The sequence below is a fragment of the Pyxicephalus adspersus genome, chromosome 7, assembly GCF_032062135.1.
Source record: "Pyxicephalus adspersus chromosome 7, UCB_Pads_2.0, whole genome shotgun sequence".
NCBI classification, from domain to species: Eukaryota; Metazoa; Chordata; class Amphibia; order Anura; family Pyxicephalidae; genus Pyxicephalus; species Pyxicephalus adspersus.
In genome coordinates this window covers 13,123,332-13,138,229 of record NC_092864.1, presented here as the reverse complement: position 1 = coordinate 13,138,229, position 14,898 = coordinate 13,123,332, and the positions used below count along the sequence as shown (strand labels likewise).

General features: G+C 40.4%; 1 protein-coding gene across 1 annotated transcript in view; it reads right to left on the bottom strand.

Moving 5' to 3' along the window:
* The window catches only part of LOC140334758 (testis-expressed protein 2-like), a 31,723-nt gene that overhangs the window by 9,263 nt on the left and 7,562 nt on the right, over positions 1-14,898 (bottom strand). The window contains exons 2-8 of the mRNA XM_072416998.1: positions 12,936-14,267; positions 7,762-7,962; positions 6,339-6,642; positions 5,909-6,147; positions 5,179-5,325; positions 4,952-5,051; positions 2,615-2,694 (exon numbers count right to left, since the gene is read on the bottom strand). Of these exons, the coding sequence (XP_072273099.1) occupies positions 2,615-2,694; positions 4,952-5,051; positions 5,179-5,325; positions 5,909-6,147; positions 6,339-6,642; positions 7,762-7,962; positions 12,936-14,243 (2,379 nt within the window). The 5' untranslated portion in view covers positions 14,244-14,267. The remainder of the gene's footprint in view (positions 1-2,614; positions 2,695-4,951; positions 5,052-5,178; positions 5,326-5,908; positions 6,148-6,338; positions 6,643-7,761; positions 7,963-12,935; positions 14,268-14,898) is intronic.

The window sequence follows — 14,898 nt, the reverse complement described above, 5'->3', positions numbered from 1 at the left end:
AGCTGGCTGCACCCTAAATTGTGTGATTCTTTGCTATGAGTAGCGTGAGTGGAGTGCCAGCTGAGTATACCAAAATTTTAAAATTTGGGCTGTTTTTTGTACTTTAGAGATTAATTTAAATTAGTGTAAGAGTCAGAAAATACAGACTTCTATTTTACTGCTAAAATAATATTAGATTTGAAGGGGTTTAGGGGTATATTTTTTTTATAATTCTCACAGTGATTTGTTCTGATCTTGTTTTATTGCTGTTTGTGAATTGAGATGAGTAAATGTACCTAAATGTAATTGAAAGGTATTAAGAAGACATGGGCAGATACATTGGTTTATTAGCAAGTGTCATGGTAAAATCCTCCACTAGATGGTGCTGTGTTGATTTTCACTATTCCCTTGTATTTACTAGAAGTGAAAATCAACACAGCACCATTTAGTGGACGAATGTATAATGACAGACTATTAAACCAATGTATGCGTGCTTTCCCACCAAGCTTTTTAAAAACATTAAAGTACACGAGAAAGGGTTTTAACTAAATGTACAAATCAAATCTATAGTTCTACATAAGACTTGGTAATTCTACCATAAAGGAACTTGTTCAGGCACTTCCTAATATAGAGTGATAGTGCTCCATCCCTGTCTCCGTGGTCTTGCATGGTCATCATGCCAAACTGGCTTATGAAACCGATTTGAAGTGTTAAACCTAACACACATTTTGGAGGCATGGATGACTGTTTGGACCATAAAGCAACCCATCTTGAGAAATGCCATGCAGGAGTGAATGTAAACCATTTGCTGCTGCCTTGGCTTCCAGGGGTGACACACCCATCAAGCTGCTGGCTGGGTCATTGCACCTAGAATTGGGTGACAGTTTGGGAGTACTGTACTACTAGATGTAGTGATGCAGGATGGGGAGTTCAGCATTGTTTCGCCAGTAAAGAAATCAATGCATGCGGAGAATGGCAGCCTGTAGAATAGAATGCTTTGTAGTCCCATCAGGCAGATGTGACAACAGTTTGGAGTTTACTGCAGCAGCAGTACTGTGTTGTCAGCCCAAAAAGGAAGTTGGATGCACTGTATTCCTCTGGCAGGTTCATTATGTATTTTCTTCTACTTGCAATGGGCTGCAGAAATGTACTGTATATATTTTTAACTTTCACTTGTTAACCCAATTTTACATCTGAAGGGCAAAAATTTTACAGCTTGCTTGTGAGGAGTTAAGAGAGATCAGGTTTAATCCGTGGATTACGGCTTTGTCTGTAATTAGTAGTTTGGCCTGTAAAATAACTTATTTCCTGTACTGGGTATGTTGCTGCGAATATGAAGCACATGGCAATGCCCGCTGCCAGCAGCCGCAGCTGCTCCTGACTAAGCCCTGAGATAACGGCCCTGGAATTGGTGAAAATCCCCGGTGCTGATGTTGCCTCATATATGGAGGTGCTGGTGTCAGATATCTCCCTGGGCAGGATCTGTGTGGGTGATAACTGGCTATAGTTTCAATGCAATGTAAACTGCTTGTTGGGTATATTTCTGTTTCCAAATCGGTTCATGTAAATACTGAACATGAATAGCTCTCCATTGCACTGTGGATGCTCAATTTCCCTAATGGTGACCCAAGATAAAAAAAAGAAGCATTTCTGGCTATGAGACAACATGTGATGCACTCTTAGTACCAAAATGCAGCCATTAATGTCCAAGCAGCCAATCATATGACAGAAGCACTTCTGGGTAAGAATGGGGTACTTAGCGCATGTATTTATATAGACTGACCTGGACTATACATTGGGGTCTTACCAGCAGCAAAGGGGCCTCTTATACAGTGCACCTATTACATTGCTTTGGCTAATATTAGGAATATTACCAGAGATCAGAATCACCACCTTCCCTTTGCCTCTTTCATCCCTCCATCTTTACCTTTCACCAGTTTAAAACAGAAATCCAAATTTATGAACGGCTACTATAAATGACTATTAATAATTAATAAAATATTAACTAAGCTCATCTCTCTGCACCTACAAAGTTTGCTCTTCAAGAGGACCTGTCATTTACAAACCAAAATAAACGGCCACTTAATCAATTAGTAATGCAGGAGCCATCTTTGCTTTAGATAGGATGAACGCTCTGCTGAAATTGGAATATAATGCAGCTCAGGATCTGTACATGGGGGATGAATAGAATGTGGACAGTAAATGGAGTCTTAGAGTAAATTGCATTGTTATTCTGAATGTCTTGGATTCATGGAGTCAGCAAAAGGTTCCTGTGCAAGACCAATTTCTGTGCCTCTCATTCAACTACTGACCAGGTAAAATTCCTATTCCTTGTATATAGAATGACTGTGTAAGACCAATATCTGTGCCTTCCATTTAACTGCTGACCAGGTAAAACAGGTAAATAGAATGACAATAGCTAGAAATAAGCATTGCCCATGTCTACATGGTCCCATCAACCAATGCACCCACATTTATTATAAATAGGTCCCTGTACAGAGGGCCGTGTGTAGCAGCAAAGTCTGCACTGTATGGTATTACTTTAATGAAAGCTGCAGATTTGAAGTTAAATATTGCTATCTATAACAGAGAAGCATACTTATATTGCCCCCCCCCACCCCACCCCATCCAGTACCTGGTGCTCGTAACATTGATGGGATGGGCCCTGAACGTCATTGCATACAATGCAGAACTCCTGGCCATGCAATGAAAAGGCTGCTAAAAAAGAGCAGTTTTGTTTCACAAGTTGTCCAGTGGGGTGAAAGCTTCATTGAGCAATATAGTTTATAATTATAGTTTTTAATTTATTTTTCAAAAAAGCATTTTACAAGCCAACCAAAGTTCAGCTTAAATTACAGCACTCAGACTACAATAATCAAAAGAGAAATCAGCAAAGTTATTAACTGTTCCTGAGGAAGCGAACGTTTGATCCGCGAAACACGTCAAACTTGTTTATGCCAGAGATCCAGCCTAAAAGGGATCTATATCTGTAATGATGCTATTGATGGTTGTTTTATGAGTGTGTTTTTATTATTAATACTTAATAAATGGAATTTTTAATATATTTACGTAATATCTGAATATTATTACAATGCCTTTAAAATCTCAACGGGATTTCCTCAAACAAATTCTGTAGTAGTGTCAAAGTTATCAACTTACTTTAAAGTAAAAAAAATATATAATTACAGTTCAAAATACTGATATAACTAAAAATATTGTTTTCTTTTCCTTTTAACGTTTGTGCCTTCTCAGGCTGCCAATGATTTAATTTCAGAGCTGACTCCTGGCTAAATAAAGAAGATAATGGTGTGTTCTTCTCTTATTGTTCTGCACTGCCAGCCTTCACAAAAGCTATTCCAAGCTAATGAGAACGTAAAGCACTCATTCTGATAAACCACAAATAGACTCCCACAGCTTCTTCCATCGCCATCCAGGTTCTGTTGTGTTAAAGGGGGACGGGGCTGGTTTTAATGAAGCTATTTAAAGGTGTAGAGCCTTAAAGGAAAATCTGAAAAATGTCTTCTACAATGCAATTCAGATAAATGTGACAAACTAGATATTCCAAATTATGGATAAATCAGAACCTTTTCCATATACATTCACGGGACATTCCAATGTATTGTAAGCAGATCAAAGGACGTTGGTTAATTATCGATGTCTGTGGATAACTGCAAGTTTGACATTTCTTGGGGAAATGATAAAGGAATTTATAAGATATTGAAACATCTAGCTTGTAATTTTCTTCATAATAATCTCTAGACCAAGAGCAGCAAACAAAAAAGGTGCAGGCGCTACATGAAAGGGTGTGAAAGCGAGACAGATAAGGGGAATGTAAAGAAAGGAGGAGTAGGAAGTTTCACTAGAAGTTTGGCTGAAAAAGAGAAAGCTTCCTGCCCTCCTGCCCCTTGGGTTCTTTGGTCTACATAACAGGGGTGGTTTGTGTTTGAAGTCCTAGAAGGCAGTGGGTTTGGTGGTGTTGGACAATGGAGGTAGGACCCATCTTTGCAATGGTGTCCTCTACCCCAGTGGTCCACAACCTATTGCACGACACGGATCGCTAAATTTATGGACTCTGGACCACATATGCATGGGGAGCCATGTGTCAATCAAAGGGGAAGAAACTTTCCCCCAGAGTGGAGTCATGATGCCAGAACCCACCCATTGTCCCATTGAAGGTCTGAGCATGCAATGGGAGAGTGAGTGGGTTGTGTCCAGAGACACAACCTGCCCACTGCCCTGAGCCTGCAATGCATACAGGAGACCCCCCCAAGTGGAGCCCTTCTCCTGACCCCACTGGGGGGTGCACCGGCCAGAGCAACGGACCACCAAAATTTTCTCACAGATCACTGGTTGGGGACCGCTGCTGTAGCCCTTTACTCAGTGAGTCTCAGTGACCAGGGAGTTGGGGACCCCTGCTCTACCCCGAGGTTGAATACCCTGTAATACCCTAAGGCAGTGTTTCTAAACCTTTCTGTGGAGTCCTAAGGCTCCTCCAGGGGTTCCTTGAGCAATGAGCAATTTGCACCTCTCAGGTCAGTTTATATGACACCAATGATCTTTTTGGCTATCTGTAAGGGTGAAATTCTTCCCAATGGCCAGCAATGTAAGAGGAATTCTTCTCACTGACCACCACACCAATGTATTGTGAGCTGTGGATATAGTAAGTATAGTAGGGTTTCCCTAAGGACCTGAAAGTTCTTTCAAGGGTTCCCTCAAGGTAAAAAGTTGAAACACTTCTTCAGGGCTTATAGCCAAAAAAGAAATAATACATCACAATTTTTGTTTTTGTATGGATATATATTGCTGATGAGGTTATATATATCCAAGTATGGCTATTTGTTTTGGATGCTTTATAATTAAAGGGCTGTTACGGCCAATTTTTCTCAATATGTGGCCTGTTGTATTTAGGGTGGGGTTGGTTGAGCAGCAGGGGTAGAAATCTGGGGACATCTGAATTACCCTGGTCACTTACCTCTCTCATTCACACTGGGGTTTGAGGTGGACAGTATCTGAGGAAATGATGTCCCCATATCCAATTCAGTTAGGGTCAGCTCATTCATAAAATTTGGCAGCTGAGAGACAAAATCAGACAATAAATCAGACATGTCGTTCTTCTGCAGTCAGACATCGGCCTCATTATTACACAATCTACATAACTGTCAGGTCAAGGTATTCTATTGGTTGTATGAGAGATCCCACCTTGATTTTTGTTAGCTTCTTCTGGATTTTATTGGCCACTATGTCCTCCCAGTATTTCTCTCTAAGGAAATCCCAGAAGATACGTCCCATGAAGGCATTTATCCAGCACACATTGGGGATGTTGGAGAGAGAACGCTCTATAAATTGCTGTGTGGATGAGCAAAGACATTCAGTTAGGTCACTGAAATAGCGAGATCTGCCATCATTTGTGTTCAGATTGATTACTTAAAGTGTTACTAAATCTTTAGTGCAGTCTCATCCAAATTGCATATTGGACTGATGGCCACTATAGAGGTTTCCTTTGTTTATGCCAGTCACGTTCCCTTCAAGGTTTTTAAAATTTAGCTATTAAGAATTCACATTCTACATTTCAGGTCTTTTGGTTTTGTATTGTCATTGTGTGACAGCTCACGGCACAACTGTAAAAGGTTTTATTATATTATGTGTTATATACACAACTGTAATTGTTTTTACTGGTTCCTTATTTATTGCAGGGTCTCCAATTAATAATAAAAAAACACCAACGTTCTCATTCATGGCAAACTAGATTGGCCACTATAAATGATGGTGGTACCACCCAATAGATTCTTCATATTGTAGCAAAATGGTATCAACATCATTCCCAATATATGAATGGGAAATTCAGCTCATCAATACTCATTTATTTAAACAATTTTAGCTTATATGAGAGCATAAAATATCAAGAGAATAAAAAAGAACACCAGATCACCTTTCTACGAGGGGTGGGGCTGCTGGTTGCACTATGATGAGGGCTGAGTGCTGGACTTATAGTATCTGTTGGGATAAAACTGACAATGTAGCTGTTGTAGTCCAGAAGGATTTTCTGCCTGACATTCCCTGATAAGTCTCTGGGTTTCAGAAGATAAGGAATGTCCTCTGTGCTCTCTGTACTGCTATTACTGGTTCCCCCCAAGCTGCCCGAGTTGGACAATGGATGTGGTCCAGAGTCTGAAAAAGAGGAAACTGTTCAGAGAAAGAGAAACTGTTCACTGAGATCACAGAAAGAGTATAAGTTCTATTAGTTTTTATAGTTGTCTGTATCATGCATAAACCATGACAAGCATTTAATATGAGACATCATGATGAAGCCTAGAGTTTATTCTACATCAATAAAAACCCCTAAATGAACATTAAAACACCTGTTCTGCTGTTGCTTCTGGTGCCATCTTGTTTTCCAGCCATGGAACTTTGAGTGGCTCGAAGCAGATGTTGGTACCACTCTTCTTTGCCTCTACCCGTCCTTCCAAACAGATATAAAGCTTTAGCCTTGCAGTCCCCTGTGATCTTCTCAGGGTCTTCTCTGTCTGGCCTTGGAGATTCTTCACAGTCTTTGTCCCCAGGTTCCAGGCTTTGGAGATCTTCTGGGTTACACAATTGAATGCATATAGGGTATTTTTTGTTCCACAGTCTCTTCTTGGCCAGTCCATATGGAACTAAAAATATCTGGAGAAATGATATTATTGACATGCTAATACCCAGGACCATCTTAATAGCATTCTAGACTTAAGGAACATATGTAAGACAATGTGAGACATTCAGTAAAACATCAGAAAATGATCAAATACTTGAGAAATTTCATGATCTTTGGGTAAGATCCATATACGAAATTGTCAAACTAAGAAATAGATCCATGGATCCATGAACATGGGGACAAAAGTCATCTTCGATCATTGATGAGACTTAGTTGTAATGACTTAGTCATTATTGTAAAACTAAGTTGGGAAGCTATTTTCATTTATGATGAATAAAGATGCCCTTTTTTATGCATGGGAAGGGATCCAGCATAGGGCTTTATAAAGAAAATATCCTACTTGTGGCATTCAAGCATTTTTTGTAGGTAGGTCCTACCAACAACTGGAAGTAGTAGTTTTCACCAAACATTACACTGCATCTCAAATATTCAGTGACAAAGCAAAAAATAAGAATATCCAGATTTTTCAAGACTGACACTATCTGGATACAGGATAAGAACCCAGCCATAGGCTGGGAGGAAGAGTCTATAGGTAGAAGGGTACATTTGTCATAGTTGATAGAAAAGTTTGAAAAATGGACAAACTTCTGTTCCACCAAAGTCAAGTTTCCAAGGTATCATATCATGACATTTTAGATGCACATATAAGGACTGTTTATATAAAAATGTTGAAGGTAAATTAACACATTATATAGAAAAAAGGTACATTTCCCAGTTTATTGATTGAACTTGGAGCACTGTGCTAAATTACATTTTTCTTCTTAGGTTTGGATATACTCGTTTTCTTGGCTTTTACAGAGTCTCTTAAAAAGACTAACCCTTGACCCATTCATGATCACCTACATCTTTCTCCCCCACAGCGTTACTTTAAGGATTCAGTGCCCCTGACCTGAGGAGGATGTTATCAACCCTGTGTAAATTGCAATACCATCTGACAAAAGTTTCATATTTCTGAAAAAGGAAAAGTACAGCAGGATTGTTTGGAGACTTGAATTTAAATGTGTTGGACCTGTAGAAGACCACAACCCCTCCACCCCTAATTACACCATAAACATGTATATAACATAACTGGATGACATTTATCCTCTTACCTGAGCATTAGTCAAGTCACTGATCTCATGACTAACAAATGTAACTTCTGGGAACTCCTCTCCAAAAGTAGACCTTCGAGGCAGATTACTCTTTGGATCGCTGCGTTTTAAGCTTGTCCCTTCCAAGGTTACAAACACAGAGTGTGTGAGAGCAGGGTGATACGTCTCGGGATCGTAGGAAAACATCTCATTCATCCAGCCCTGGTTCCAAACAAACGCAATGATTATTTTCTGATCATGATGATGTCAAAAAAGGACCAATGGATATTCTCTGCCCCATTAAAGACGATCATTCTCCAGGTGGATTGCATTCATCTTTTGTTTCATTAACCCCACTTATCTTAATGGGCAGCCCAAAAAGGTGACAGTGGTCCCATGTTTGGCAGATAACTTCATTCAAAGCCAGTTTTCTTGTAACCATCCATGGGGGAATGGTTCTATGAATTTGGGATCTGACCACTTAGGGAACCATTGGCCATCCCGTTAAGAGACTGGCAATGCATTGGGACCTTTAATGACCACACAAGGTTAGAGAATTGTCTCCTGCACCTACAAACCATTAGGCTATCACACACCAAACACCAGACCCATAACACTTATTACATCCCTGCCTGGGGACATTCCACGCTTCCAGCAATGGGCCAAACCAATATTGTTGGTTCCTTACCTAGGAAAGCCACCCAGGACAAATAATGTGGAAGAACTTATTGGTCAAAAACATATAATTTTTAAGTATACAGCAACAAATCAGTATTATAAAAAATAATGTAGGTAGCCTGTCCTTACTGGCGGTGATTATGAATGAATTGATATATTTGTTGAAGTTGATTTTATCTCTGTATTCTGCCTATCAAGAATATGTATGACCCATCACTCCAAACAAGCTCTCTCTACAATCACACAATCTGAAAGGAACTATTAACTTTTAAGAACATTTGTGATTTAAAAGGAGGATTTATTTTTCCTCTGGAGTTGCTTTTCAATAAATTCAATTCAATGAAGAAAGAAACATTGAGGGGGGAAGAACTGAATTAATTCAATATATTACGAGTATGAATAAGGTTCAGGAGGTCAGTATATACAATATGTAATCTGTCTTTTGTTTTAGTTTTGTCACATTATATTCATTGATTCATCTTACAGTATATTTTACATATTTTTCAGGGACAGAAAAACAGAAATATTCATTTAATTAACACCAACCATCACGAGAGCAATGCTGGTGAGATATAGAATCAGGTAATACTTGTCAAAATCTCAGTTTCCTCATACCCATCATGTGCACTGTTGATTTAAGTGATGTTAATACCTGCCAGCTAATGTAATACACTGGTCAAATGCCCAAATAACCTTCCTAACTACGAATTGATGCACCGGCTTCTGATAGTCATAGGACAGAAGAAAAGATCTGTTGCATGCTGGGCATTATCTACCAGGTCCAAATTCATTTTCTTTCCTTTTGTTGAAGTTTGCAGGGAAATGATTGGTTGCTGTTGATAGCAATCCTATCTCTTCTTATATAGTGCTATTACTACAGTACAAGTAGCAAATTATTGCAACCTGGAACTATAGGGAACAATCATGTTCATAATTGAGTTTAAAGTGAACCCATGCAGTGCAATTCAATGGATTCTCATTAATGCCAAAGAACATCATTGGGAAGGAGAATGAGCAAAGAAAGTTCTGTGCAAGCTCCAATTCCCTCCCATATGGCCCTACCTCATCCTAATGTGAACCTATGCTTTGCTCATGAAGGTCTTAAAAACAGTTTCAGTTTAATGAAGCTCAGGGGTGAGAAAGTTCTCCCTGCCCCATATAGTAGGTTACATTAAAAAAAAAGACATAGTTCCATCAAGTTCAACCACTAGAGACATAGACATATCCAGATGTAAAACCCTATAGGACAAAGTTGGTCCACAGGAAGGCAAAAAAAACCCCTGGTACAATTTACAACAGGGGAAAAATTCCTTCCTGATTCCATGAGGCAATCAGATGTTCCCAGGTTCAACAGTCAGTGTTATTCATACTTTAAAGCCTTAATACCCAGTTATATTCTGTGCTTCTAAAAACCATCCAGCTTTTTCCTAAAGCAATCTATAGTAGTTGCTGAAACTATTTCCTGAGGGAGCCAATTCCACATTTTCACAGACGTTACAGTGAAGAATCCCTTCCTTATCCGGAGCTTAAACTTCTTTTCCTCCAGATGCAAAGAGTGCCCTCTTGTTCTTTGTAATGATCTCAAAGTGAATGATTGGGAAGAGAGTTCTCTATATGGACCGTTTATATATTTATACAGGGTGATCATATCCCCGATACATTTCTTCTCAAGGGAGAATAGATTCAGTTCAGCTAATCTCTCCTCATAGCTGAACTCCTCTATTCCTTTTATGAGTTTAGTTGCCCTTCTCTGCACTCGAGAATGTCTTTTTTGTGAGTTGGTGGCCAAAACTGGACTGCATATTCCACATGTGGTCTGACCATGTGACAGTAAAATGTGACCTGGTGCCCAAATGCCAAGCAACTGTGCGGTCACATGCAGGAAAGTCGCATACTCTTCCATACCAGCAGCTAAGGGAAGCAAAGGGAAGGGAAGGATACCATTTGGATGAGAAAACATAGGTTTGCTATGTTTGCGCTAAAGCTGAACTATTTATTAATACATCATTAGATGTATTTTTTTGAATATAGGTAGAGTGTGTCCCAATATCTGACCTGTTATCCGTTTTTAATGTACTGTAGGGAGTAAAACATCAAAAAGAGCCAGTCAGTTAATTTTCAGCAAGGGGCATTCTTTTAAAAGATAAGTATCAGTGAGATGAACTGCTTTTCTATTCACTGTACACTCACAGGGTCAGTGTGGGAGGGACAAGACCTGCAAATGCTACCTAATGTGTGGTGCAGCTGTATAAATATTAAGCCCGATGGGCACAAATACAAATCAAGTCAAACAGCTCCCATATATGTATTTTATCTGGGTATCCATTGTTTGTCTGCTGTTCAGCTTCATTCATCAAGCTTATAATTCATCCATTGCTTTCTTCTCAGTGCTGGCCATACATACAAATCCATCAAAGCTTCAACATCCTTCCACTAGAAAACAATTTTTAATGTGACAAGTTTGGCCAAATTCAATTAGATTTACCATTAACATCAAAACTTCAAGCTCGATAAAAACAATCCTTCATTGATCCAAGCTCCTTACTAAGTGAAATTGATTTCTGAAAGATAGAATTCTTTTTTCATCAACACATTGTTATATGTATAGGCAGCATGTGAATCTAACCTGAGCATACACTGACCTTCACATAAACATTCCCATTGTGCTGTATACATTTTACATCTGGTATCCCCTATTCTGCATTTGTGTTCTCATTGCATTGAGGTGCCATCTTCTCATACGTTTGCAGCACACTGTGTACCCAGATTACAATGTGGCCCCTTTCTGCAGTGCCAACAATAGCGGCACCCACCCACCTTCACAGCTGTTCTGAACATTTCCCGTACATTGCCCTATTGTTAAATTGCATTTCACAGAAGAGGCGGTGAAGTGATTGAAAGTGTGCAGTCATCCTCGGAATCACTACTCGCCAGACTATATTTCATGCTCCACAGGATGAACTGCATTGTGGGCAGAGAATGGTTTGGAAAACTTGCTTTGGCACTGCAGATATTCCCCATCATGTGCCAAATACTCCTGGTTGGCTATAAAAGATTACATTTGTCTTGTCATGGAGCTTCTAACATTGGATCAGGAAGGAGAAAATTATATTTGACTTTTTGTTTTTTTATGAAAAATAATGTGGTAAATGTGGTAGACACTTTAGTGCACTTTGGATTTAACCAAAACTTTTGCAGTGTTAGGGGAGTCAGGTTTAAATCTACACCTCTGGATGTGTAGAGGTTGAATGTTTCTTCTCAAAAATATACCAGTTGACTGAGTTTCCCAAAAAATTGTATTTTTAGACTTTGTTAGGAAACAACTGTCTGTATGTTGTGTGCATACAGGGGCGGACATAGTAGTGTGCCAAGGACCCTGAACAATACTCAGCCAGCAGGGGGGCCCCACAGCACCTTTCAGGGTCCACTACCTGCTTGCCCACCCTTCTTCCCTTGTTGCCCAGCTTGTGAGCCTTTAGAACCTTATTTGCACAGCCCAGCTATTCATTCCTTGTCACAAGGCTAGGGAAGTGATGCCCGAGCACCCCTAATTCCCAGACAGGCGACGTAATTCTCCCAGCAATCCCTGCACCAGCCAAACCAGCTTGCACACCATTATCCCCTTGCAGCAGTTTGTGGGTCCTTAGAACCTTGTTTGTGCAGCCCAGCTGTCAATGCCTTAGCATCAGGCTAGGAGAGCCATGTGTTTGCCCCCAATCCCCAGGCAGATGAAAAAATTCTGCAAGCAATCCCTGCACCGGTCACTTCCTCCTCTCATGACTGCTCAAGTTTACAAGCTTTAGCTCTGCTGCTCACTATGGTGCCACTAGTCAGTTCTGCATAGGGGCCCACTTCTCAGTTTTGCACAGGGGCCACTATTAGCTGCATCTGCCACTGCCTCAGAGCAACATCAAAAAAAGGGTTCTGAAGGCTACTGGTGAATCTACAGGTCAGGAAGCGGTTTTGCTAAACCCTACGGGAGAAAAACTCTTTATTATTATTCATCCAGTAGAGTAAAGTATAGTAGGGGAGGGTTAAACCCACACTTTTTTGCCATCTAAATCCTTTTATCGACACTGTCCTGTAGAGCTAACTCGAAGTGATATCATTGCAATGTGAAGGAATTCTCATGCCAGACTATTGCAGGAATTAGCCTCTCAGTTGGGATATATCCCTCCAATCCTCCAATGACAACTTAAAATTCTGCATTTACTCTATCATTCCTGGTAATATTAGTGTTCAGAACAAAAAAAGAGTGCTCTTAGCAGGAACACATTTAAAACCGGACAGGTTTGCTAACCCCCTTATCAAAAAATTAGAAATAAAAATCAGTTTGTGATGCAGTAAAATAAATATGAGTCTGCTTGATGTGTTGGAGTGGCATTTAAAATGAACAGTAGCACATAAAATCGCACTAAGTGCGCCATTTTGTTTAACCACACTGTACCACAGTACAATAAAGCCTTGATAATACCACCAGATTTGTCCATTTTCATTATTGTATTGGTAAAGTGTACCTGAAAGTTACAGGGTTCCTGGACCTTCTGAGCTGTCAATTGGAATTTCGTACTTTCCTGCAGGTATCGCTTGTGTCTGGAGGAGTAGGAAGGCTTCGGAACCAAGAAGAGCACCATAAAAAGTCCAAGGAGAAATCCACTGGTGATACCCACAAGAAGCCCAGATATATAGGCCGGCAGGGGCCAAATAAAGAAGTTGTAAGCTAGGATTGCTACGCAGACCAGGGCACTACATGGCACATCGTTGTTATGATGAGGAGTTTGGCAAGAGGTTGTAGGCCCTAATAAATGGTCTTCGGTTTCTACATCGTTGGCTAGTTCTACAACCTGGATCATGTCCCCATAGGAGCAGATCTTATACTTGCAGTAGTTTTTTGTTGTTTCTCCTTGAACACTTTTTGAATTCTCCATAAACTCCAAACTTTCAGCTTCTTCTGATTTTCCATAACTTGGAAAACTGTTCTTTGCATCAAAAAAACCTTGTTCCCGACTTGTTGGGGACTCCTGGCTAGAAAACATGGGGGGCATAGTTCTATATTTAGGGCTTGGGGTTGTCTCCTCACCAATAATTTTACTAAGCATGCTTAAAGGTTCTTGCATGGCTTCTGACAACCTCCTTTTGGTGTCCTCCAGCCTGGCTTCTACTTCCTGTACGTTGAAAAACATACCTTTGCTTTCGGAAGGTGACAGGCTAGGGGAGGACGGAGCTGTTCTAGAGTCTCCATTTTTGCTCTTAGGCTGTGTTATCTGTTTCCACAGATGGACATTCAGCTTAGAGTCTGACTTGGACTGTGATACCTCTGGTTCAAGACGGGAAATTTCAGTAGAGATGGACTTGACCAGATTGACAAAAGGATGGGGCTTGTGAGTTGATGAATCCTTGGCATCAATTTCACTTGAGATAGACTTGACCAAGTTGATGAGAGGCTTAGAAGAGGGTGAGCTTGGCATCAAAGGAGAACTACATCTCTGGGTCTCAGTGGACAGAAGAACATCACCTGCGCACTCATAAGCAGCGAGAGCTAGCTCATTGACCACAGCCCCCTCTTTCCCTGTTGGCTGTCCATACACAGAAGCTCTCACTTTGTTGGGCGATGGGTTTGCCACCAAGGCCTCCTCCTCATCTTGATCCAGGGTAAAGATGAGATCGCTCTCCTCTAACTCCTCCCAGTTGTCTTCACTGTGTACTTTGGTTAGCTGGATCGTAATGCCTTGGTGAGTCTGTGGTAAAACCTGCCCTTGGTTGGTTCCTTGAAAGGAATGCGGAGATCCCGTGGATGTAGCACTAATTTTGGCGGAGTTAGACATTCTTCACAGCATGTTCTTCTCTCTCTAAGATAAAAAACAAAATAAAAATGAGTACTTTTGTTACAAGTACTAAAAATGGTAGGGAAACCAACATAGAAACAGTAGGAAAGGGTAAATCTTCTGTTCCAAAGACAACAAGAGGGGATTCCCCCTCACTTTGCAAAAATGTGTGTTCACTTCCTTTACTATATCTCAGTCCCTTCCCTACATCAACCTAAACTAAACTACATACCCTGTTTCCCCTATGATAAGGCACTGTCTCATATTTTTTGAAATGCCAAAATATGCTGATCACTACCGTATGTGCCATTGATTGTCCCCTTCTGATCACTCATGTGCCATTGATTGTCCCCTTTCTGATCACTACCGTATGTGCCATTGATTGTCCCCTTCTGATCACTGACTCACTTTTTTTTGGCTTCTACGACCGGGTAACAGACTCTGTTAGGGCAGGGATCAGCAGCTTGCTTGTCCTTTGAAGTTACTTTCAGTTTTACTCTGCATTGCAGCCAGCATCGAGGAGTCACACAGAGGCACACAGTATCAGGTATCGGAGGATGTCTTATTTGCGGGGGTGCTTTATTTTAATTGTTTGAGCAAAAATCGCGGGGTGGCTTATTTGATGGGGATGCCTTATCATCGGGGAAACACGGTA